We start from the raw sequence: 24,136 nt of genomic DNA, 5'->3' as shown, positions 1-24,136 counted from the left end.
TACCTGTGGTACAGTATGTACCCGTCACTGCTGCCCCCAGCTGACACAAGGCCACAGGGACCCTTAACCTGAGCAGCCACGTGGCTCCCTGGCTGCTATAAAGCTCCTGATCCCCAGGGGTCCAGCCTATTTCCTTTCAGGATGGCGTTCCTGTGGGTGGTTGCCTGTCTGGCCCTTGCCAGCGCCGTCTCAGGTAAGTGCTGCCCATGGGTGTGGGAAGGTGCTCGGGGTGCAGCAGGATGCCAGGGAGGGTGACACAGAGCCACCCACACCAGCACAGGCAGCACCCAGATGAGTCCTGAGCTTCTGGGTCACCCCTGTGCCTCTCCTGCAGGCTGCGGGGTGCCTGCCATCAGCCCCTCGCTGTCCTACAACGAGAGGATTGTCAATGGGCAGAACGCTGTGCCCGGCTCATGGCCCTGGCAGGTGTCCCTGCAGGTACAGCACTGTCCCGCTCCCTGGGCCCTGCCCTAAGCACTGGCACGGCCAGCTGGGTGCCACAGCTGGGCACCAAGGGGACCTCTGCCTGTCCCCAGCTTGGGGGTGTTCAGCCCACCCAGCCCCTCTTCCCTCTTCCCTCCCCAGACCCGCACAGGATCCCACTTCTGCGGCGGCTCCTTGATCAACCAGTACTGGGTCGTCACAGCTGCCCACTGCAACTTCAAGTAAGGAGTGATGCCTGGCCAGCCACGCTGGTGCCACTGGCAGGGCCAGGGGCTGGCAGCGTGCTGGGCATCTCTGAGTGCCACCCAAAGGCCTGAGCAGCCAGGGCTTCCTCCCCAGTTGTCCCCATGGCAGCTTCCCTTGGGTTCCTCACACCTGTGGCTGCCCCAGTGCTGCTGCCACCCTGGGCGCTGGCTGGACACTGCCCCTGACTCCCTCTTACCTCTCGCAGCCCGCTCTCCCACGTTGTTGTCCTCGGGGAATACAGCCTGGCTTCCAGCTCTGAGGCCGTTCAAGTGAAGACCGTGTCCAGGGTGAGCGGGGCGGGCGCGCTCCGGGGACGGGGCTGCGGCTCGGCGCCGCGGCTGCTCCCACAGGGCAGGCACCAACGCTGGGCTGCATCCCTCCCTGCAGGCCATCACCAACCCCGGCTGGAACCCCAACACCATGAACAACGACATCACCCTGCTGAGGCTGTCCACGCCCGCCCAGCTGGGAGCGCGTGTGAACACCATCTGCCTGGCCCCTGCCAACCTGGTCCTGCCCAACAACGCCTGGGCTGTCACCACCGGCTGGGGACGCACCAACCCCAACTGTACGTAACTGCACGAGGGCTGGGTGTAGCTGTGAGTGTGCCAGTGTGCACAGGGCTGCAGGTGTGTGCTCAGGGGCAGGCTGTGTGTGTAACCCAGGGATGACCGTGCACAGGCACAAGCCTGCCCTTTCTCAGGGCTGCCTGTACCCGGTGATCCTGGGGAAAGAAGGGGTTTGTTGGCATAGAGAAGGAAGGCCCTTTGTATGGCAGTGGAAGCTTGCCCAGGGCACCTGTGTGCCCTCCAGGAGACCCACAATGAGGTGATCTAATGGTGCTTCTTTCCCCCTAGCCCAAGCCTTGGCCACAGTCCTGCAGCAGGTGTCTGTGCCCCTGATCTCCCAGAGCCAGTGCAGGCAGTACTGGGGCAGTGCCATCACCAGTGCCATGATCTGTGCTGGTGGCAATGGTGCCACCTCCTGCCAGGTAAGGAGCAAGCTCCTGCTGCACAGCGAGGGTGGAGGATGAGGACACGTGGGGTCTGGCTGAGCTCCCACTGCATCACAGGAAGGGTGGAGGAGCAGGGTACATGTGCTCTTGTCTCATGGAGCCAGATATTTAAGCTACAGCATAGGGGATTGGATGGTTGGGCTGGCAGGGACCAGTTTGGAGCACGTGCCAGGAGCACTAAGCAGGAATCTTCTCTGCAGGGTGACTCTGGTGGACCTCTGGTGTACCAGACTTCGAATGGCTGGACCCTCATTGGCATTGTGTCCTGGGGAACCTCCAACTGCAACATCAACACTCCGGCCATGTACACTCGCGTCAGCCAGTTCCGAAACTGGATCGACGCCATCGTCACTCAGGGATAAATCTGTGGCCAGTGTGATCCCTTCACTGGGATTAATAAAGTACTAGCATTTGCTTGTGCCAAACACTGCCTCTGGCTCCTTTCTTCTCATGATGCAGAGCAGGGTGGAAGACAAATGGAGGAGCCTGGGGAACCTCGTGCCTCTCTCCTGAACCCCAGCACTGCCCAGAGCTGGAGCTTGGTGTCCCCCAGGGACCCGGGGGAGCTGCCAAACTGTCAGGATGCTCAGGGCAGGCTGTGGCTCTAGGGCTGCTCAGAGGGTCTTCAAACACACCCTGGCACCAACCCAGGCAGTGCTGAAGGTTGGGAGAATGGTCCTCTCACTAGTCCAGGTGTGAGGTGCCACCAGGAAAGGGAGTGTAGAGCTGCAGCTCAGCACTGCTGAAAGCACTCAGAAAGCACTGCTCAGCTTGCAGTGGAATGTGGGTGTGGGGGTGCACAGGAACCTAAAGGATCCCTGCCTGCACTTTAAAGCCATGACTTGTGCAGCAGCTGGGAACACAGAGCTGAAAGGGAGAAGGGCACAGGCAGCTCCAGCTCTTGGGGAAGGGGGAAGGGGACAGCTGGAGAACAGCACACTGCTTCACACCTGCAGATCTGCCAGCTAACAGCAGGAAACTGAAGGCCATTGCAAAGGAAAATTTGAAGCTGAAAACAAATTTCAAGGCCAGGTGACAGGGTTCCTAAGACAATGGGGGAAAAAAAAAAAAGTCTTGTGTGATATGGAAGTAACAAGACACATGTTCAATGAATTACAATCTGGTTCCCAGCAGCTCAAAATAGAGCTGGTGATAAGGCAACATGGAGAGAAGCAGGATCAGACTGTCCCAACATGACATGTGGGATTTAGTTTCCCTCACCAGTGATGTGAAGGGGATACAACACCTTTGCTGTGTGAATCACAGCCCCCAAATTGTAATCACTCTATTAAGCAGAGTGTGACACTACACAGGGACACACTGATGGGAAGGGGTATGGATCATCAATAGAGAGCAAACACAAATAGTCTGGCCCATATGATTGAGTTAAAATAAATAAAAATTGGCTTAAGTAAAGCCTATGTAAGGGAAGAGTTAGTTTTATTTAGTGGTCTGCTCTGCAGGGAGCATCTAACTAACCTTAAAGGTAAGTGAACAGAGATGTGGGGATGGACCATGCAGGTAGAGAGAACTGGTGGCTATAGGGAACTTCAAACAGCAGTGACCAACTGCAGCACTATGGGTCTGTGTGCTGAGCTCTCTGAGCCACTACTGAGACAGGGTCCCCTGGCCCTGGAAAATCCTGGAGAGGAGGTGGCTCAAGAGGGGTGTGCATTACTCACTTGATACTACAAGTTCTCCTGTTGGTCCATAAAAGCTCAGAGTGAAACTGGAGAGGTGATGAGTGGCTGCGTACAAACCAGAGCATTCCTCTGGCCCACTCTACTACCTTGCAGCCAAAGAAAAATAAACAAAATGTCCCAAAGTGCCTCTTCAGCCCCTCAACCACACTTTCCAGCAACAGGTTGAGTGCCTCCTTCATCTAGGGCATCCCATGGACATCCCAGCCCCCCACAAGGTTTCCCTTGGGCAGCTTCTGGCCTGGCAGCTGCCTTAAAGAAACCAGCAAACCCTTTGATGGGCACTTTGGTACCTCTTGCTGTGATCTAAGAACCTAACAGAGGGGTGAGCACATCCTGGCTCTCCACGTACTTACTGACCATCATTCCCAGTCTGGAAATCTTTGCCTTCCAGCAGCCAGCCCACCAGGCAGAAGTAAGGACAGCAGAGCCATGGGGTACACAGAATACATGAACATGTTTTAGCAGACCGAGTACACCAAATAAATAATTCTGTACACTCTTAACTTGAACATTACAGACTAATTACAATGGGTCCCACCTCATCTGACAGGACAGTCCTTAAAGCCAGGACTCCAAAGGCAAGGCACAGAAGGGGACATTTCTGAAGACAGTTCTGTGAGGAGACCGGAGTCGCTTCCAAACCATTCGAACCCAGCACCGGAAACTGGAAAACCCAAAATAACAGCGCGGGCGGGCGGGCCCCGCCCAGGGGCGTCCCGGGAGGATCCTGCGGCAGGGAAAGGCAACAGGAAAGCTCAGGCAGCTGGGCGTGCTGCTTGGGACACACCTCGCCCCACAGCCAGCACACAAACTGCAACAGCAGCCAGAGCTCCTCGCACAGCAGGGATTTACAGGGAGAAGGGACAGCTGTCCCCAGGCTGAGCTGCTGCTGCACTCCAGGCACTCAGCTCCCAGATGCCACCGCACATCCCCGCTGTTCACATTTATCCTTTGGGAAGTTTCCTGCACAATAAGGCACAGCTGGCATGCAGGCACCTGCCTTGGAGTGCTGCACGCTTAATCCAGGGTGAAAGAGGAGACTGAGTGGTCAAGAAAAGCACCAAAACCCTCCCAAGAGTGGTGAAGGCAACTTGGGGCTGGGTGCACGCACTGAGTGGCACAGGCACTTTGTGACACTTTCCAGGAGAAAGCTGAGTGGGTGAGAGTCTGGACACAACCACCCTCCCTGCAAATTCTAGGGCTCACACTGGTGCCAAAGAAGCCAGTGTCTTCCATTGCTGGTGCTGCTATGCATAATTTAGAAAACTAAATTAGGTCAAACAACTGAGATTTTAATTTATCACACCTCAACCTCCCCCAAATCTTCAATATCAGTCCTTAAAATAATATGGTCCCACACAGCCTAATTAGAAACCTGTAACAGCCACACTGTAGTTGCTCTGTGTGGTACAAGACTGAGCTGAGCCTGCACTGCAGGTCCTCAAAGGCACCATACAGAAGCTTTTACCTTGCCCCAGGACTCACCACAGCCCCTGCAGAGCCAAACCCAGAGCTGCTGCCCAGCAGCCAAGTGAGCCATCATTCCTATTCCAGTTTGTGCATCAGATATAAGTTGACTCTCTTAGTACTGCAGCCAAACACCCAGGTAGAAAACAGGACTGAGAAATGGAGCCACAGAAATAGCTTAAATTACCAGAACAGAAAATATCTGGCCTAAAAGAGGGAAGTACAGATTCCAAAGAAGAGTGTGAGGGTTTATCAGGTCCAGAACAAACACATGAAGCAGGCCCTACACTGCAGCTGGTTTCCACATCACTACCAAAGCCAGCAGGTCAGAGCCCAAGCTCCTCACAAGGCTCTCAAGCTTTCCTTCACATACAGCTGTGTGCTTCCAAGAACAATAGCAGGAGCATCTGGATACTGTCACAACTGCAGTGTTAAATAGCACAGACTTCTTCAGAACTGAAGGAAGGGTGGCTTCTATCCCCACTGGGTTAATGTGTTAAGATTTTTAGAAGCCTGAGTGAGAAGTAAATCAAACATGGACTGGTAAGTGCTGTTTTAAGAAAATACACTGCACACTCAAAACCCTGGATGTGAATCTTTAGAGCTCTTAATGCAATTTCTGGAAGACTTTTTCACATTCTTCTCCAATAACCCTCAACAAAAATAATAAAAGCCAAGGAACCAATAGGCCACATTCTTTGAAGCTGCAATTCTCTCTCCCAAGAGAGCCAAACTCCCAGGACAAAAGGATTGTTTTACACAGTACTGCTAAGTTCCAAAAGACAAACCACCCTAACTCCCTTCACTCCTCAAAGAGCATCTTGCCCAGAAACAGAGGAGAGAGCTGTGCTTGGACAAGGACACACCACAGTTTGCCACTAGGTGTCATTCCAAGTCCACTTCCCCTGTGTGAACCAAGGCAGGCAGAACAGCAGCACTCAGATTTGCACCCCAGCTAATGCAGAGACTGCCTTCAGTGGTGGTCTGGAACAGGCAGGTGACACCTCTGTCCTCCCTGCACTTTCAGGACCAGAGGAAGGATTCCAAAGAACACTCTGCGAGCCAAATTAAGAACCACCATTAAGAGTCAAAGAAAGACATTAAAAAAATTAAACAAAAGAGCAGAAAAAAACCTTTTCAGAGAGATTTTAGTTTCTAAAATCCCCAAAAAAGGCACTCCTGAAAAGTGTAAACTCCTGAGACTTAAGAAAATTGAGCAGTGAGCTGCTCCTGTGGAATGAAGACAGATGATCAAGGTAATTCACAGTGAAGAGTTTCTTAGAGGACAGACTGAGGACACCTGGACTATGGCTCAGAATTCCAGCACTTTGCCTGTCCCCCTCCACACCAGACCCAACTGAAAACGTGTCCCACTTGCAAGAATAAAAGCACCTGAGGAATTTTCTTGAGCTGGACCTTCCAACATGGCATTTGGACCATCACAGTTTTCCAGACTGAGTGAAAGATCACTGAGGACTTCAGGGTGGCTTGGACAGCTCTGCTCATCTCCCCTCTGCCCCCATGTTACTGCCTGCTGCAAAGGTCCTACAAATACTGGATTTAGAAAAAGAAGAGGGGGTGAGCAAGAGGGTTAAAATTGAACCATGGAAGGAAAGCCTGGAAAGGTTTTTCCCAAGTTTACACTGATTTTTCCATGCTAATAAGAAAACATTGCATGTGTGAGAAGAATTGGAGTTCTTTTTTGGAAAAGCCAAAGCTCTTTATGGGATGGCCTTGGTCTTCCTGCAATTCCCAAGCAGGGGAGTGCCTGAGGACCACAGAGAGCTCAGAGAGGCAGTTGCAGCTATCCAGTATTCTCATGTATGTGATGGATCCTCTCTTCTGCCCATTCACCCCCAGTCACAGAGCATCACCTCCAAAACCTGAGGTTGTCAGGAACCTACACAGCAACCTCCCACCTCCCAAACCATATTCCAGCCCAAAGTAACAACAACAGCTCAGAACTTTTCCCAGTGAAAAAACAGCTGTGGAAAAGACAAAACAAGCAAAAAATGTCACAGATGAGAAGATTCTTGTTCTGCTTTGGAAGGTGGAGAAACAAGCCTAGAGCTTTATGTATTCCTCATCCCACAGGAGAAGGAAAAAGGAACAGCATGGGCAGACATCTGCATGATGCCTGTGCATTTTGATGGTTTAGTGGTTAAGGAAAGGGTCTCAGTTCTAGAGGTCTTGGCTCAGTTCATCAGTCTGACCCCTTCACACTAGCAAAATCCCTGTTTTATGGACAGACATGCAGGATAATCTGGGGAGGGCTTTGGGAGCAGCCAGGAGGTAAAAGCAATCACAGTGCCTGCAGTGATGCTCCAAACACACCAAAGCATCTTCAAGTAATGGCTCAGAACCAGAAGAGCTCCAAGGGAGCCTCCTGCCACCACCTGGCCTGCAGGGCCCCCACAGTCCACTTGCTACTGGCCTTAGAGGGGCTCCTGCTTCTGGAGAGCTGTTTGCAGTACCATGAGGGACACTGAACTGCTCATGAAGCAAAATGTGGCAAGCTGCCTGCTTTATCAGAAATCACATCTAGTTTATAGCTCATGGTAAAAAATTAAGGAAAAACATGAGGAAGTAAAAGATGGCAAAAACATTTTTGTTTGCAGTCCACAGAGTTGGGGAAAAAAAAAATTGGGGAATTCTGCAGTATGTTAATGCTGATGGAAGAAAGACTGTATGTGACATGGTAGGAGGCATTGCTCAGTGAAAGGGCAGCTTGCAAAGGATGTGAGATTTTCAAACTAACATGCAAAACCACACAAAGGATTTCAAATTCACTCATTGAGTTTCTTCTACTGTATTCCCCACCACATGCTTGGGCACACCAGGCTGGTTACATGTATTTACAGCCCATCCCCCCTTTAGGGTGGGAAGCACACCCCCAGAAATGCCCCTTTTCTTTGCCTCAGCACAGAAACCTCAAATCTTCTCTCACTGAAGCTGCTTTGCTGTTTGCTGACTAGGAGTGACTGTGAGAGCTCCCTGGAGATGTGAGTGACCACTTCAGCCCTGCTGACACTGAAACACAGTGGCACAGGCATCAATCCTAGGAAAAGGCCAAGCTCACCAGCCCCTTGAGCTTGGACTGCCTGCACCTCCAGCCCAGAGCCAAGTGCACAGCACAGAGCAAATCCTGTGGCTTCAGAAGAAAAGTTTCAAACCCCAGCATTTTCCTTCACTGCTGATCTCTGCTACCATGAGAAGCCAAATCCATCCTGTGCCATTAGCCCCACTTTGCTGCTCTAACTAGCTGGGAAGATATCTCAGCAGGCTTGCACAAAGCTGAGCTCTGCAGCCACCTCATCACCTACACAGCACAAGGACACTGAAAGGCAGCTTTTTCCTGGTGAACTTAAGTAATTCCTCACAGCTCTAGGGCCTTTGTACAATGTCTCCAGGGTATTGCCACTGCTGACACTTCCAGATTGGGCTTCCACTACTCAAGGCCCTACCCTGATGCTATGGAGCCATTTGTGGCCACCCCAACAGCTCCTACCATCACTGTCCCAAGGCAGGGATGGCAGTGCTGGGGAAGCACAGGCACAAAAAGCAGAGGAACCCTGTCAAATCTGCAGGCAGGGAGCAGCCTGGAACCACCAAAGTTCTGGTGCAGTGACATGGTCAGTAACTCTGTGATTACAGTGGTTATAGCCCATCCCAGCTCTGGGGTGGGAAGCACACCCCCAAAGCATCCCCCCTCTTTTTTCCCCCTTAGCACAAAAAAAGCTCAACCTTCTCAATCTTCTTCTGAAAGGTGCAATGTGTGTAACACATCAGAGACACAACAGAGCCACAAGAACAACCAACCCTGTATGACAGGAAAGGACAATTCCAGGGGTAAATCCTTGATGTCATCAGGCAAGTGAGCCCTTGATGTCATCAGGAGGATGGCAGCCCTTGGGGGAAACCTTGCAGCTTTCCAGCCCTGGTGGAAAACTGCTGTCTGGCATCTCTTTGGCGAGGAGCTGGTGGGCAGCACAGCAGTGAGTCAGAGCTATCCCACTTCTAACTGCACATGACTCATTCCAGCTTTGCTGCAAAGGCACCACGGGGTCTGACTAAACCAGCTCAAAATCTGTGTATACATAACTTTTAAATACATATACACCCCCACACGTGTGCTGCACACACGGACGTGCACGCACGGACACACCAAGCGATTTCTTCTTTGTCCCATACGCAAGTGAGAGAAACTAAACGCTCTGGAATTAATAAATAACTATGAACAACCAAGCTCCTGGGCTACAGAAAGAGCTCTTCTCCCCACGTGGCTCCTTAATTCCTGCATTCCTTGAGGCTCTGAGCCCACAAGGACTCCCCCATTTGCGGCACAGCTCGCAGGGCGTGGCGGCCACCACAGGGTTCCCTTTCCTCGGCTCGGGGTGAGGGGGACACCTCCTCTTGGATGGGGGCAGGGAGGAGGAACCTGGCTGTTCCTCAGGGGGCGAGGAGACCTCAGGCAGGGCGGGCTCAGCCCGTGTACTGCTGCTGGTAGCGCAGGTTGAGCTGGCGCAGCTCCCGCTCCCGCACGCGCCGCGACTTGTTGGACTTGGTGGAGCGGCTGGAGCGGGTGGACTGCGCTGACTTGGTGCTCTGGCAGCGGGAGGACGCCCTCTTGAGCAGGTTCTGAGAGATGGAGCGGTGCAGGTTCTTCATGGAGGAGGAGGCTGCCATGCTCACCACCCAGGGGTGCTTCAGGGCCTGAAGGGCTGTCATCCTGTCGCTGGGGTCCACCGTCAGCAGGCGGTCGATGAAATCCTTGGCCAGGTTGGACACACTGGGCCAGGGCTGAAACACAAAACAGGTGTGCAATGAAACATCCTGGCACAGCTTTGCTGATTAATTAATTCCTCCTGTGTCTGCAAGGTGCTTTGGGGGCACTCTGCTGCTTCCCTTCTCTCTTTTATCCTCAAATCTTCCAAGCTGTAACTGGCAGTATCTGCCCAAGGAGAATGAGACACAACAACTTCACACTGGGGGAAGAGGCTGAATTAGTGGAAAACACCTGGAGCTACATAGGTGCAGAGTAGATCCCTCCAGCAGCTGGGCTCAGGCACTGGGTAGCTGACCCTGCACATGCAGACACTTACCCACCCTTGTGCACACACTCAGGGGTCTCAGTCACCCCCAGATCCAACCACCTCTCCAGCAGTGATCCATCTGATCCATCCCTGATCCATCTGGTCTCCATGGAGTTTTGTCCTTGTCCTTAGAGACACACACACATGGACACCCCCAGCTTCCAGGCCCTTTCCCTTTGTCCAGCTCCATGTTCTCCTGCAGTCACACACTCAGTCACACACCCACCCACCCATCTGAGCTTGCTGCAGCTGCTGCACCATGACACACACAGGCTCCCAGGCCTGTGTCCTGCTCCAGCTGCTCCTTCCCATCACCTTCCAAAATCCTACAACTAGAAGCACAGTAACTGTATCTCACTGAAGACCCTTCCCTGTCCAAGTGCTTTCCATCCAACAAAGCCATTCCTGCAGGAAGAGGAGCCCCATTGCACACCAAGGATGGATTCTGACCCCAGACCCACAGGGCTCTTCTGACTCTTCATCTTAAGGCAAACATCTAGGGAGGAAGCACTGACCTCTGCACTGATCCTGGAACCAAAACTAGGCACAATTCTGCTGTGGAACTTGGTCTCACTCCCACACAGAAATTTAGATGTTGCTACTGGTTAGCCCTGGAACAGCAGCTGAGCCCAGATAGAAACAACCCCATAAAATGTTCTAAATATATAGAAATATTAGATGTAAGAAATTTCAATAATGTTTAACATGGAAAGAGGAAGGAATTTATTTTATAATATGCTAGTTTTAAAGAAACAAGCCCAAAATAATTAATTAGTCCTGTAATAAATATCCTCCCAGCACACCCAAGAATGGCCATAACAACTTATGAGTCAAACACCTACAGCCACAAATGTCAAATTGCTTCATTTCTGACAAAACACTGTATTTGCACTAAGGTGGGAAGTGAGAACATTTCCTTCTGCATAAGGTGAAGACTGGGCTGTGGATGTGGACAAGGCTGGAAAGAAAAATGTGACAAAATAAGGGTAGAGAGGAGGAGGCAGCATGGCCAGCAGAAAGCTCCAAGTGGTGAATGGAGCCAGGCACGAGCAGGTTTCTGCAACCACTGGGTAATTTGGGGGTCTCACCTGTCCTGAAAACACCAATACTGAATTTTTCAAGTCAGTGAAGATCATCCCAAGCTGCATTAAGAAAAGCATGAGCAGATTCCTGCAATGAAGATTTCCATATAATAATGGTGGCATACACATAACTGAGTGGACCCAGCCATGTCTAGTTAAAAAACTGAAAGTCTGCTATTCTGTGTCTCTCATTCTTCTCTTCACTGGGAGAGGAAGAAAGGCACCCAGCTATTTTAAAATTCAGGGTTCACTGCCTGTACAACCAGAAATAATGCCCTTTTCTTGTGCAAAAGGTCTAAAAAAGGTATGGCCTGATTTTTTTTGGAGGTTTAATTCATTGCTACAGAAAGAAATTTTCTTTTCAAAAGACTCAAGGCAGCAGCAAGAGAACAGATCCCTGGGAGGATTTTTTAATGAAAGGGAGGATGGTGTGAGAGGTACAGCACTGCTCCCAGCCCACAGCCTGTCAGTGCATGGCCAGGAAAGGTGAACTTGAGCTTCAGTTGGGGCTGTGAGGGGGATCAGGGTCTCACAGCCTTATTTTGCAAGGACTAAAACAGCCTGGCTTACTCAGCTGAAATGGGGAACATGATCACTGCCAGTAACCATGCAAGAGAAGACTGAAAATTATATTAACTATTTGATACAAAGGAAATACTGCTACATGAATAAAAACCTATAAATGTTCCTGAACATATTCAGAATAGAAATGGAAATATTCAGTGCTCAGGGAGGAAGCAGAGCTTCTCCTGCAGATCAGGTACCACTTCAGTGCTTGGAGCAAAGTCAAAATCCACTCCACTCTACATTTCAAGAATTAAATCCAATAACAAAAAAATATTTCTAAACATTCAAGCTTTTCTGTCGTAGAATCATTAAGGTTGGAAAACACCTTGAAGATCATGGAGTCCAACCATTAATCCAGCACTGCTGTGCTCACCACTAAACCATTTCCCACATCCACAGGCCTTTTGAACACTTCCAGGGATGGTAATTCCACCACTGCCCTGGACAGCCTGTTCCAGAGCCTGACCATGCCTCCAGTGAAGAACTTCTTCCTAATATCTGATCTAAACCTCCCCTGGCACAACTTGATGTCATTTCCTCTTCCCCTGTCTACTGCTTTAAAAAGAATATAATGTAACATATAAATAAAATTACTTTGTCACAACCTGCCTTAAATGACTTTCTCTTAGCTGATGAAAATCACCTTGGCAATGAATGGCAAGAAAAAAAAAACAGATGCTTGTTAGAGCAGAACAGGGACAAATTTTGATCACAGACTCATGAAAGTGTTTGTTTATAAAGAAGGCAAATAAAAATAGCTAAAATCCTTTTCAAATTATTCAGGCAAACCACAATAAAGGTTCAATTGTAGCTGAAGACACTGGTCTATTTTGCAGATGGATCACTGAGGAGCTCAGCCCTAATGGTACTCACAAAAACAGAACCAAAAAGCTGAATCTGCCCTGCCATGGGGGAATATAAATCACACTGCAAGCCTATGGACTCCCAACAGACTTTGGATAAGGTACTTCATTTGTTTAATAACAGCAAGGGGAATCAACCTGCAGGATTTGATCTTCACTGGCATAATCTCAGCTGATCCCAGGTGGTACCAGAAGCCAACAGGCTTCACCTTCCCTTCACACTCAGCATCTCCAGCTGCAGAACTCTGGGTTCCCTCTTCACTGGTGGACAGATCTAAATGAAACCCAGGCAACAAGAGGTTTTGCCCCCACTCTTCCAAGCTTGCCTTGAAAAGCTTTTAAAGCTTTATTTTTTGTAGTTTTTTTATTTCAGCTATTCATTCAGCTGAAATCACAAACACATCATTACCTGGCTACACTCCATCAATCCCCAATTCCTTCTTTCCCTCTCCACCTCCCAGGAGTCACAGCTCACCCCATCCTGTTTCCTTCACAGAGGACTCATTTTCCACTTCCAAACAATCCTAAGGGGACATCCAAGCTAATGATACATCTACTAAATTCACCAACTTTAACTCAAAGTGAAGGTAAATGCAGGTGACAATTTTCTCTCTGTGCAGTAACTTTTTAAGAACTTTTCACTACCATTTTCATTTCTGTTACTGGCACTTGAAATTACTTAAGACACCCACCCTGAAAGAGCTTTGTCCCCCTCAGATGGAGAAAACACATCCACACAACTCCAATCTCATGGATTTTCCTGGGTATTTCTTCCCCTCTTCCCCTAAAACCTTTTACCTTTCTGAATATGGTCCCTCACAGAAATAAAATCATGCCAGCACCTCCACCCTCTTTTTTACTTAAGTCCAAAGAAAAGCAAGAGATACTAGAGTGAAAAGTATTTGAGAACTGGCACAACAGTACTTGGAAATACATCTTCAGGACATGCAGCAGAGCATTATTTTCTATTCTAGGTGTAAGTAATTGCAGAAAACTAGAATTTGAGGCAACCCAGGAGATATTTTGCTGTCCAGATGCATTCAGACTTCAGTCAAATGAGATTCTGGTGAGTCAAATGAGCCTCTAAACACCAGGAATAACATCACTTCCATCTTTTCAAGTCTTATTAAAGGATGAAAAATGTGATGATGTGGAATTTGAAGAAATCTATGAAGTCTGAGGGCCTAGGAACTGTGATACATAACCCTAAACCTTGGGAGGCCCATCCCATTTAATGAACCCTAAAGAAGAATAAACTCCAAACAAAAGCACATTGGATTTCTCATTATTCCAATTACTCTAGTTTCACCACAAATGTTGAATGTGGAGTAGCTGCAATTAGATTTTTCTTCTGGTCAGCAAACACAAATCAGTTTATTGATCTGTTTACACAGCTGGAGGTTTGATTTGCTGCACCACACACATCTTCCCCATTTCACTGAAGTTTTTTCTTTAGTGATACATAAGGCTACATTCTACCAATGCAATTTGCAACCCCAGTCCCTGGAGAAATGCATCCACTCTCCAGAAAACTTGCATCAATTGACAAAACAGCAGTTTTAACTTAGCAAAATCCTAGTAACCCTCCAAATTAATTCTGCAAGGCAGCAGCAGAGGGCTGTGCAGGAGCTGAGGAAGGCTGACACTGGTGTGTTTGGGGGGACACGAGTGCAGGACATGAAGTGTGCTCACAGGACAGGACTGAAGCAATCCAGAGGAGATTCTGCCCATCTGCTTCCTTGAGGAGAGGCAGAGAATGGCTTGGCAGGAAAATGCTCCCATGAAACACTGGATGAGTTAAACTCTACCACAGATAGCCTTGCCTTTAAATCTCAGTGCTGCAAAGGACAGATCCTGCTCTTTTGTGGCACAAAATGCCACAACCATGCCACAAAAATGAAGAGAAATCACCAATACTTGCATTTCTGTTTCTCTAGGAAGTAATTTCAAATGTGATGCAGTTTGAGTACACCTTCTGCTCCTTTTGTGCTCCTTCAGAAAGGTGAAGTTCTGGTGTCTTTCTGCAGAGAAGCACAGAATGGGTTGACAGGGACCTTAAAGCTCATCTAGTCCAAATCCCCTCCATGGACAGGGACACCTTTCACTAGCTCAGCTCCAGCCTGGCCTGAACACTTCCAGGGGTGGGGCAGACACAGCTTCTCTGGGCAACCTGTGCCCAGGCCTCAGCACCTGCACATACCTTAACAAATGGTGGAACAATCAGATTTTGAGCTGAACCTCAGCAGCACCAGCTGAATGACAACAGAGACCTTCTACATGTGACCAGCTTTTCTAACAAATGCAATCATGTCCTCTGTCTGGGGTACCTGGAGCAGTGTCTGCTTCAAAAACCACATTTCTCATTAAATAAACCCTGGATACAGACTCATTCAGCACTGGAGACTATTGGTCTCATGTTGGATGTTGGAGAGAGGACTAAACATCCTCTGGAAAGTAATCTCTGTAACTCTAGAATTTGACACAGTGACTAAAAACATGATCTACCACAAATGAAAAGGAAAAAAAAAAAAAAAGTGGGGGGAGCAGAAGAGCTGCACAAAGCTGCAGAGGGATCTTCTGGTTAGTTGTGTGCAAATAAAAGAAGGAACAATCATCTGACTTCAAGCTCTGCTTTCAGTCTCAACAGTACCCACTGAAGGAAGGATACATATTAGTTTCCTGATTCCTACCAAAGTTACATGTTGTTTGCAGGAAAAAAAAGGACAATGTTTATGAGGAAGGTGAGGGAAAGGTCTGGATTTCCCTTGCCAGTCTTTACAAAAACATGAAGCACAAAGCATGTTATCACAGCTGCAAAAGATTGCTCTTAAGCCAAAAATACTGTATCCCAGTCCCACTGATTCCTAGGATGACTCTGCCTGAGCACTGCAGAAGCCTCAAAGCACCAAAGAGACTGAGGAGCCCTACAGCAGCACACAGGCTCCTGCAAGGCTCTCCTACAGAAAACCTTCACATATCTACTTTGACATTTCACAAGATAAAATAGATTTATTTGGAATAAGCCTGCCCCAACAAACAGACTGGTTTTCCACTTGGTCAGAGGGAACTGCCTTCACATGGTGCCCTTATCACCATCAGCAATGCTCCACATCACAGGAGATGAACACATCCCTGTTGTCATTCCCATCTGATGTGCATTCCCCATTGTGCTGGCACAGATAGCTCAGTTTGTGCAAACAAAGTGAGCCAAACTGGGGAGTTTCTGTAAATTTTTCAGCTGGGGTTTTCAGCCCAGCCATTCCTTGGCATGACTCACCAGATGGCTGCAGAAGTAGCTACATCAACCCAAGAGAGTGACTGGAATGGAGTCCAGAATTAGCAGCACTTTAACCAAACATGAAACCCATCCCACAGCCTGTCTTCCAGCCTCAATGACAATGGGAGAGACTCCCTTGGTGGAGACACTTTGCTCTGGTCCCTCAGGAATGCCAGCTGCTGCTTCTGAGGGTACACTAGCATTCCCTACAAAAGCATCTCCTGGACTTCTAAGCTCTATAAAACACAGGGCACTTTACTCATCTGCAACTCCAGCCCTGCTAGATAACAAACTCAGGGGAAAGCAGCCTCCTTTACAATGCCTTAAAGAGCTCTCAAGTGTGTTATGTTTTGTTCAGACTCAGGCTCTGAGGCTGTAGGAGGAGGAGAAGAAAGAGATCCTCCTCTGAGTGTCACTTAGGCTGGGCAATTGCGTGCAGCAGCTCTGCTCTGTGTGATTAAATCCCTTCACCACCCCTGCTTGTTATTCACATCAGCAGAACAGCTATTGAGGCTCTGGCCACGCTGGCATGTGGGGAACAAACAACCAAACAATGTGTTGTTCTCTGGTTTAAACAACCAACCCACCTCTCTCCCCTGCAGCTGATGTGAGCCCAACACGTGTTGGAAACCAAGCCCTGACCTGTGTGACTGCTGCACATCTCCTCACTCCCCTGATGGACCCAGGCAGGGGTGGGAGCCAATGCTCTGGAGGCAGAACAGCTTTCTTTTGATCTGCTGATCAAAAACGAGCAGATTTTGGATACTAGAGCTGAGTCCTTGAATTTTACTCTGCCTGCCATGGGAACTGATGTGAAGTCGTTACCAAAGCCTCCACTGCAAACTAGCTAATGACTTATTTCTTTTCACAAAAATCACTCAATCTAACATACATATGTGATGGTGAAGGCATGGCACATCTCTCCAGCTTCTGTCATTTTTCAGAATAACTGCACCTTAAAATTCAGATGTTTCTGACAGCAGACAAATGACATGCTGTTAGTTTTGAGAAGGAAATTAATTGGACTTGATGCCCTAAGAGGTCTTTTCCAATCTGATGTTCCTAAGCAGGTCCCCAAGAACTCTCTTCATTGCACTACCCATTTATGCATGATGCAGTAGTTTTGTTTAATTTAGGAGATTCCCACATGACATCAGAAAGCAGAAAGTGTCAACTCCAAAAGAGCAGGTTGAGGACAGCAATTGGGACATATGACAGAGCCCAGGGCTGTGCTGGGGCTCCAATAACACCAGGTTTGCACCATCCCAGGCATCACTCAGCCCCCAAACAACTGCAACGAGGTGATCAAAACCAACTGGTTCAAAAGAGCTGGAACAAGAAGTTTCCAGTGAAAAGATGCAATGTGCTAAAGACTGCACAGGGCAGATTCCCAGGCATTCAGCATTAATTTGTTGATGTGGGGAGGAGGAATAAAGGAAGGATGAAAGAGGAAAATACAACAGCCCTTTAATAATCCAGAGCATTATAAGTATGCACAGCCATCTGGTGCAGTGAACTTCTATAACCCAGCTTTTCGAATGGAAATAGCCAGCCCATTTTCACTGGACAGGCACTGAGTATTCAGATGGAATCATGCTCTAAAATTACAGCAGCTACAAAAACAATAAACACAAGGCTTTTCTCTCCAGCCAGGGGCAGCTCTTCTAAGTGCAATGCTTAGGGAATAGCTGTTAAAATGGGGTAATACCACATTTCAGCTTGGATCACTTTACATCTCTTAAAAATGTGTCAGCAAGTTACAGCTGCACACGGGATTTTAACCACTGCCTTGACTGAAAAATTATCTATTAAGGAAGCTCAGGGTTAAGAGAACTGTACTTGGATGGATGCAGGTGAAAAGATGAGACCACCAAGCATACAGTTCTGGGGATTGCCATGAAAACAGAATGAATCAGAAATTTCCAAAGGTATTGCTGTAGCACCAGCTCACAGCAGTATTTGCAGTAACTAAACTGGAAAATACCTTCCCCAGACTGTTCCTAGCATCTGGGTATCCTTACATCTTCAATGCTTTTATTCTCAAAAAACTCAAATCTGAGCTGAATTATGTTCTCTCACTCTGAACTATCACTTTAAAAGAGTATTGGCAGTGAACTGGAGCTGAAGTCAATACGTGTTTCTACGTACAAATTCAGAGTAAGAGTTTAATTAAGAAATGGTGGTTCCTGACAGGGAGGAAAGATCTTCCCCAGGGAGGAAGAATGTCTTTCATCATGCTGATTAGTGCAGTGTGGGGGGATGAACAGATAAGCTTATAACCTCCCACATGCACACAACCCCCTCCTGCAAGCTCCAAGCTGTCAGTGCACAAGCCCTGGGCTCTTACGAGGGAATGAACAAGGGGGAGTAAATCCTAAGACAATCTTAGCTGCCAGTCCAACCCTGCCCTGCTCCCCAGCTGGCACCAGCTCTCCTCTGCTGCTCTGGACAGCTCCTTCAACCACCTCAGCACACAGATGAACCAGAGAACCATAAAATATCCTGAGCTGGAAGGGACCCACAAGGATCAAGATGAGGAGCTGTGCTGCAAACACCAGCAATGTCCAAGCCCCACTGCCCCACTGTCTGGCTTGACTCTCATTTCTTCCTCATAGTCACTCTTTCAGTTTTAACCAGAATCCAACCCTGTCACAGTTTCAGAGGAGGTGAAATGATGCCTCTTTCATCTGAGCATTTCCTGAAAGCACAGGTTTAAGTGCTTCCCAAGTTAGGTCAGTGTGGCTCAAAGCCATTCCTGGTTTTCTCACAGAAAGCAGGTTTTGGGTAGGCAAGGGGGATATAACCCATTTTAAAGTAAACAAAACATCAGGAGACACTCTAAACAGGCTTTCTAGGTTTACCATAGTTCAGTCCTGGATCACTGGTTTATAATTGTCTTTCCTGGCACTATGTGGGACATTTTTGTCAGAATTCAGAGCAGGATAACTGTTTAGATCCCATTCCAACACATTTCTCCATATGTTCTTCTCAGATTTCTTCCAGCATCCCAGCTATTCAGTGATGGAGACAGAGATCCTGCTGAAAAACAAAGTATGTCATTGACACTGCACCAAACTGCACATACACAAGAAGGAAAAAGGACAAACCAAAAATCCCTAATATAACACATTCCTAATTCTGCAGCTATAATCTTGTACCAATATGATCTTTTTCCCTGTTAAAATCCTACCCTGTTCTTACCTACATTGTTGGGGTACTTCTCTTTCCAAAAGAGGATTAAAACATTTCAGTTTGCTTTGTGGAATCATACTGCCTACTGTTGAGCCTGGCCATTCCCAGGTATAAAAAGACTGTGGAGAAGATCCAGGTGAGAGCTGCCAAGACAGCCAGGGGTCCTTGACACATGGCCTTCAAGAAGAGGTGAAAGGAGCTGCACTTGTTCAGCTGACAAAGAGAAGTCTAAGAGCAATCTAATAACATACTACATTTATTTAAAAGTAGTTGCAAGGATTGCAGAGCCACACAACAGGTCCAAACAAGGGGCAGCAGGGAGAAGCTGTGCCTTGGAAGATTCATATCAGGAAATACCAGGGGAAGGGTGGTGCAGCCCTGGAAAAGGTCACTGGGGAGGTGGAGGATCTTCATCCCTGAAGCCCTTTAAGACTCAGGAAGACAAAGTCACAGTCAACATGACCTAGTGCTGGCAACACTCCTGTCTCAAGCTGAATGGGATTAGAGCTCTCTAAAGGTCTCTTGTAACCAAGGTTTCTATTACTCAAGTGCTTGTCTCCTCCCTGTCCCCAGCCAGCACTGTCATATCCCCTCCAGAGCAGCAGCACATCCCTCCTTCCAATATATATATCCCTGTCCAGGCTCCGTCCCACGTGCTTAACAGGGTGAAGCATGCCATGAATGCTTCAGAAATAAACAAGTGCTGATCAGCTTTGGGTAAATTTGGACTGATAATCAATTACCTTTCCTGCAGGAAGGATGTGCTTTAGTTCTCTCTCCTGCTGAGCCACTGACTTTATAAAATTCATAGCAATTTTGGGTCCTTCACATTGCTCAAACTGGGTTGACACCAAACTTAGAATTTAAATAGTTAATTCTGGAAGACTGAAAGACAGCACAGTTCCATAAACTTTGCTTCCTTGGGAAATCAGGGTGAAGGCAGGGCTGCAACAGACACCCAAAGTTCATCCAATCCATCCCATGGTCCCCCAAGGATCCAGCAGAGATGCATCACTCCTGACAGATGACTGCCTCACTCGTTCTGCAAGACAGCTTTGAAAATCCTCTGGGCAAACATTTTTTGGAGTGGGAGACACCAGCATTGTAAAAAGTTCAGTGTGAATCTTTCTTAAGTGCCATTTAAGGCTCTTGTTTGACATAATCTGGAAAAGAGATTATTCTGTTTCCTCTTTGAAGCAGCCTTTTACATATTTGCAGACTGCTATGACAACACATTCCCAAGGCCAAACAGCCAAAAATGTTTTAGTCTTCCGGAGACAGTGTTTTTTTGACTCACAATTATTTTTGTTGATCTTCTGTCAAGTCTCTCTGCTTGGCCTGCAGTGTTTTTGAAGTCTGCTGCCCAGAAGTGTCAGAGCTTCAGCTTGGCATCTGCAGCAGCCACTACACACAGCAGGATCACACCACACGCTGCCTTTCTGCTCATACACCTCAGTACATTCACCTTTTCCCACAAGTATGATACTGCTCTCACACAGCAGTTTGTGATTCATATCACACTCAGATCCCTTTATGAGAAGCCAACACCTCCTGATTTTCTGTTCTTCACCTATTTTTGTGCACTAACTTACTCTTGCTTAAAAAAAAAAAAAACAAAAAAAAACAACCAAACTACACCTGCTACTGAATTGCTCAAAGTTGATAGGGCTATCTGGAACTCCCTTTGCAGCCCTTTAAATTCAATGCCATCTGCAAATATAATGAACAAACCTGCACTTCCCTCACCTGGGTTGGTCAATAAACCCCAAATATCTCTGGACCTTCAGCCATTTCTAGAGAATCACCATCACTACCATGTTCCACTTTGTTGATGAGCCACCAATAACTAAATGCCACCTTTAACATTATAGATTTGGGGAAATACAAGATTTGGTCCCCAGGCTCTCCCTGCTCCACAGTTCACTTCCAAAACCATGGAACACTTCCATGAAATAGCTGAAGATCTCTCCCATGTCAGATCTATCCTTGCCAAGCTCTAGTGCCAAACACTGGAGGTATGGGAACTCCTATAACTTTGGAAGAGGACTTTGCCATGAAATTATTTTACATTCTCAGCCAAGTGTCAAGTTTCCCTTAGTTTTGCAATATTGGCCTCTCAAGCAAAACAGAAGCTGAAGAATGCCATCAACAATTCCTGAAGCTTGTAAAGCTAAAAGCAAATGAAAACAAATAGGAAGGGCTAAATGTAGAGAGGTAAGAAACTGTAACCCAGGCACTCCTATCAGCACTGATAAAACAGTATATAAAATCTTCTAAGTCATCCCAGCTGTAATGAGAAACTTTTCTCACACGTGAGCCACATAATCATTCTCAAAATGACCAGACTATTAAAATATTTCTTAGAAATTACTTTTCAGACACAGACAAAGGTAGGAAACACATAAATACTTTTATCAGAAAGCTCAATTCTTCCTTTTGTGAGATATAAACCCAGACTCTGTTAATCACTCGAAGTGCCTGCAGCACTGGATGTGCAGGGAGTGCCATGATTATGAAGTCCATGACCTGCAGACACACAGGCAGGCATGGGTCCACAGCAGCACTTTGGAGAACCCTGCAGGAACAGCAGGGATCTCTTAACAGCCATCTCCAGAATGTTCTGCCTCACCTTGATTTGTGTGAATGGCTCTCATGTCACCAATCAGCACTAATCTGGTGCATTAGTAAAAGCTCAGTTTTCAGGAAAATCTATAAAAACATCCATTTGAAATAACAAAGGTATTGGAAAACATGCCTGGTTTTTCTACCTTGTCACTCACTGAGGGCAGCAGGGGGGCAGAGCAGGGGGTGGTGAGACAGAGAGAGGAGGAGCAGCTCAGGCCCCAAACCAGGGAACATGGATGCACCACTGCCAGTTTGAACCTTCCAGCTCCAAACAACTACTCCAGTTCCCTTTGTCTACAGCCTCAACTCTGCAATCTTGTCAGATTTAGGGATTTCAGGGATTAGGTAAAGAGACTGCCAAGAAAATCTCTGGGTTTAGGAAGCACTTTTTCATCACTCTGGCTCTACATGAACATAAATTCCCCAAAACAGTTTTTGCAGTTGAAAAGAGATTTCAACTACGTGATATTAAAACCTTGACTTTCTACCTATGCCAAGCACGCTGCTTAACTCCTCCTTCATCACATCCCAGGGCAGGAGCACACTGCAAATGCTAGGGAAGTCCCAAATTCCAGTCAGAGGAAATCTGAAACACCTTTCAACACCAGACTGTACCAAATATATCAGGTTCAATTGCTCCTCTCTAAGGCAGGGTCAATTACAGGCCACAAAGTGGCCATAGAGCTCAGTCTTGATTAAACAAAAGTGGTTTTTAATCTGCAACAGGGGCAGCAGCCAGAACCACAGGCAGGTGCCAGCTCTGCAAAACCTCAAAGCCCCAGCCTGGGGCTCAGAGCAGAGTCAGGAAGATGCTGTAACTTTCTCCAGAGTGCCACACTTTACAGCTCCACCCTGAAAGCTCAATTTAAAAATGTTTTATAGGTGCCAGCCAGCCCTCCCTGTGCCCCTAGAGCTGCAATGCTGTCCTGGTGGTGTAATTCCATACAATCATCTGGGGCCTCAGGTGCAGGAAATTCAGCTGAAGCAGTGCAAGGTGCCACCCCAATCCACTCACCCCACAAGCTGTGACAAACTCCCATGTGTCCAGACTCCAACCCCAGGGTAACCATTCCCAAGGGAGGGGAGGAGGGGACAGTGCTGGATTTAGGGACAGGTTTCCTGCAGGTCACAGCTCTTCTCACTGCAGATTTAACACATATTCTCACTCTCTGAACCTTGGTCCTAAGTCAGTGAGTGTGCAATAGCATGTCTTGCCTCAAAATACACCTCCACTAAGGAATCAGAAAAAACAAAATATCTGAGCTACAGTTGGAAAACCAAAGACTCAATCAGCCAAAGGTAAAAGAGGAAATGGCCTAGGCCATTTTTAGGCAAATGTAAAGGAGTCAAAGACACCAATGGTAGTTGATAGTTCAAATCCTTTCTGTTAATAATGTGTATTCTGTACAGAGGCAGCTTATTATTCTTTCTCTACCCTACCAATGTGCCTTTATCCCTACATCCCTAATTCTGCAGAAATACTATTCCACCATTAACAGGATTTTATAGGGCCCCCAGATGAAGGAATGAAAATATATGTCAAACCACAACACTATTGTAAACCCCTTCCCCCCCAGATGTGGCTCTTCCCTTCTTCCATCCTTGTATTACATACCATATATTGTGTACCACTTCCCCAAACCCAGTCTTTCACCCCAAAAATCTTAACCAAAATGCTCAGCTGCTGTCCCTCATTCTGCCTTGAACCTGCAGGTACTACTGGTGTGGACAGCAGCCCAAAGATAAAAGGGCTGTGAATTAAATAATTGGGGAAAAAAAAAATCACATTCCTCTTCCCCATGGAGATTCCTTCCCTGCTTTCTTTGTTTCTAGAAGCTTTGAGGCTTAGACAGTGCCCACCCTGTCCTGATGACATGCACAATTCTGTGAAATACAAACTGTTAACACTGAGTGCTGCAGACTGCAGCAGAGAAAGATCACCCCTCCCCTTGCTTACCCTGCCTTAGCACTGGGGGCTCTCTTCACTGTTGTGGGGCAACATAAGCTGAAGTACATAGTAAAAAGGCTAAAGGATTTTGAAAAAGGTCCTTGTGACACCAATTCTGTTGGAGGAAACAACCTTCAAAAAGAATATTAAGATTCAACCAGAGCAAGAGGGACTTGATTTTCAAATGCATGCATTGGTTTCAACACCTTTTCAATGAAAAAGTGTTTCTTTACCTGTAAATAAAGTGTTTACCAATGCAGCATGCTGAGTTTTTCAGGAGCATAGTCACTGCTACATGCAGGAGGATGGAGGATTTTCCAGGTTTTAATTGAGGATATCAGGTTTCCAAAGATGTCCCTTCCTGCAGAGGGAGAGATCTGGACAAACACTTCAGCTCTTGGAGATGGAGCTTCACAAACACACCAATCCTCACACCCACTGATCTGGTGCATTAAAAGAAAAGAAAGAGCAGAAGCCAAGAGAAGTCCATTTATTGGGCTGGCCTCAGTGTTCTGTGCCTGGCTTGGAGAGGAGCTTTCATCCTGTTCAAGTGCTGCAGCTCTTCAAAGGAGAGCAGAGTGCCCTTTTCAGCAGAGCCCTGCCACTGCAGCTCG

The 24,136-nt window shown here is 47.5% G+C and overlaps 2 protein-coding genes across 3 annotated transcripts in view; one reads left to right on the top strand and one right to left on the bottom strand.

The window, feature by feature from the left end:
- The first annotated feature begins 122 nt into the window (after positions 1-122).
- CTRL (chymotrypsin like) lies at positions 123-7,488 on the top strand. Its single transcript, XM_079316392.1, has 7 exons — positions 123-193; positions 335-438; positions 586-665; positions 896-977; positions 1,078-1,258; positions 1,548-1,681; positions 1,906-7,488. Exons 1-7 carry the CDS (start codon positions 142-144, stop codon positions 2,065-2,067), a joined length of 795 nt encoding a protein of 264 aa, XP_079172518.1. The 5' UTR covers positions 123-141; the 3' UTR covers positions 2,068-7,488.
- The window catches only part of PSKH1 (protein serine kinase H1), a 29,688-nt gene continuing 9,395 nt past the window's right edge, over positions 3,844-24,136 (bottom strand). Inside the window, exon 4 of one of the 2 annotated variants that reach the window (XM_079316374.1) lies at positions 3,844-9,675. In XM_079316374.1, coding sequence (XP_079172500.1) covers positions 9,358-9,675 — 318 coding nt within the window. In that variant the 3' untranslated portion in view covers positions 3,844-9,357. The remainder of the gene's footprint in view (positions 9,676-24,136) is intronic. The other variant, XM_079316375.1, reaches the window with a different exon arrangement.

The sequence above is a fragment of the Erithacus rubecula genome, assembly GCF_903797595.1.
Source record: "Erithacus rubecula genome assembly, chromosome: 12".
Lineage (NCBI taxonomy): Eukaryota > Metazoa > Chordata > Aves > Passeriformes > Muscicapidae > Erithacus > Erithacus rubecula.
The sequence above is the reverse complement of the archived record's forward strand: the minus strand, read 5'-3'. Positions and strand labels throughout refer to the sequence as shown.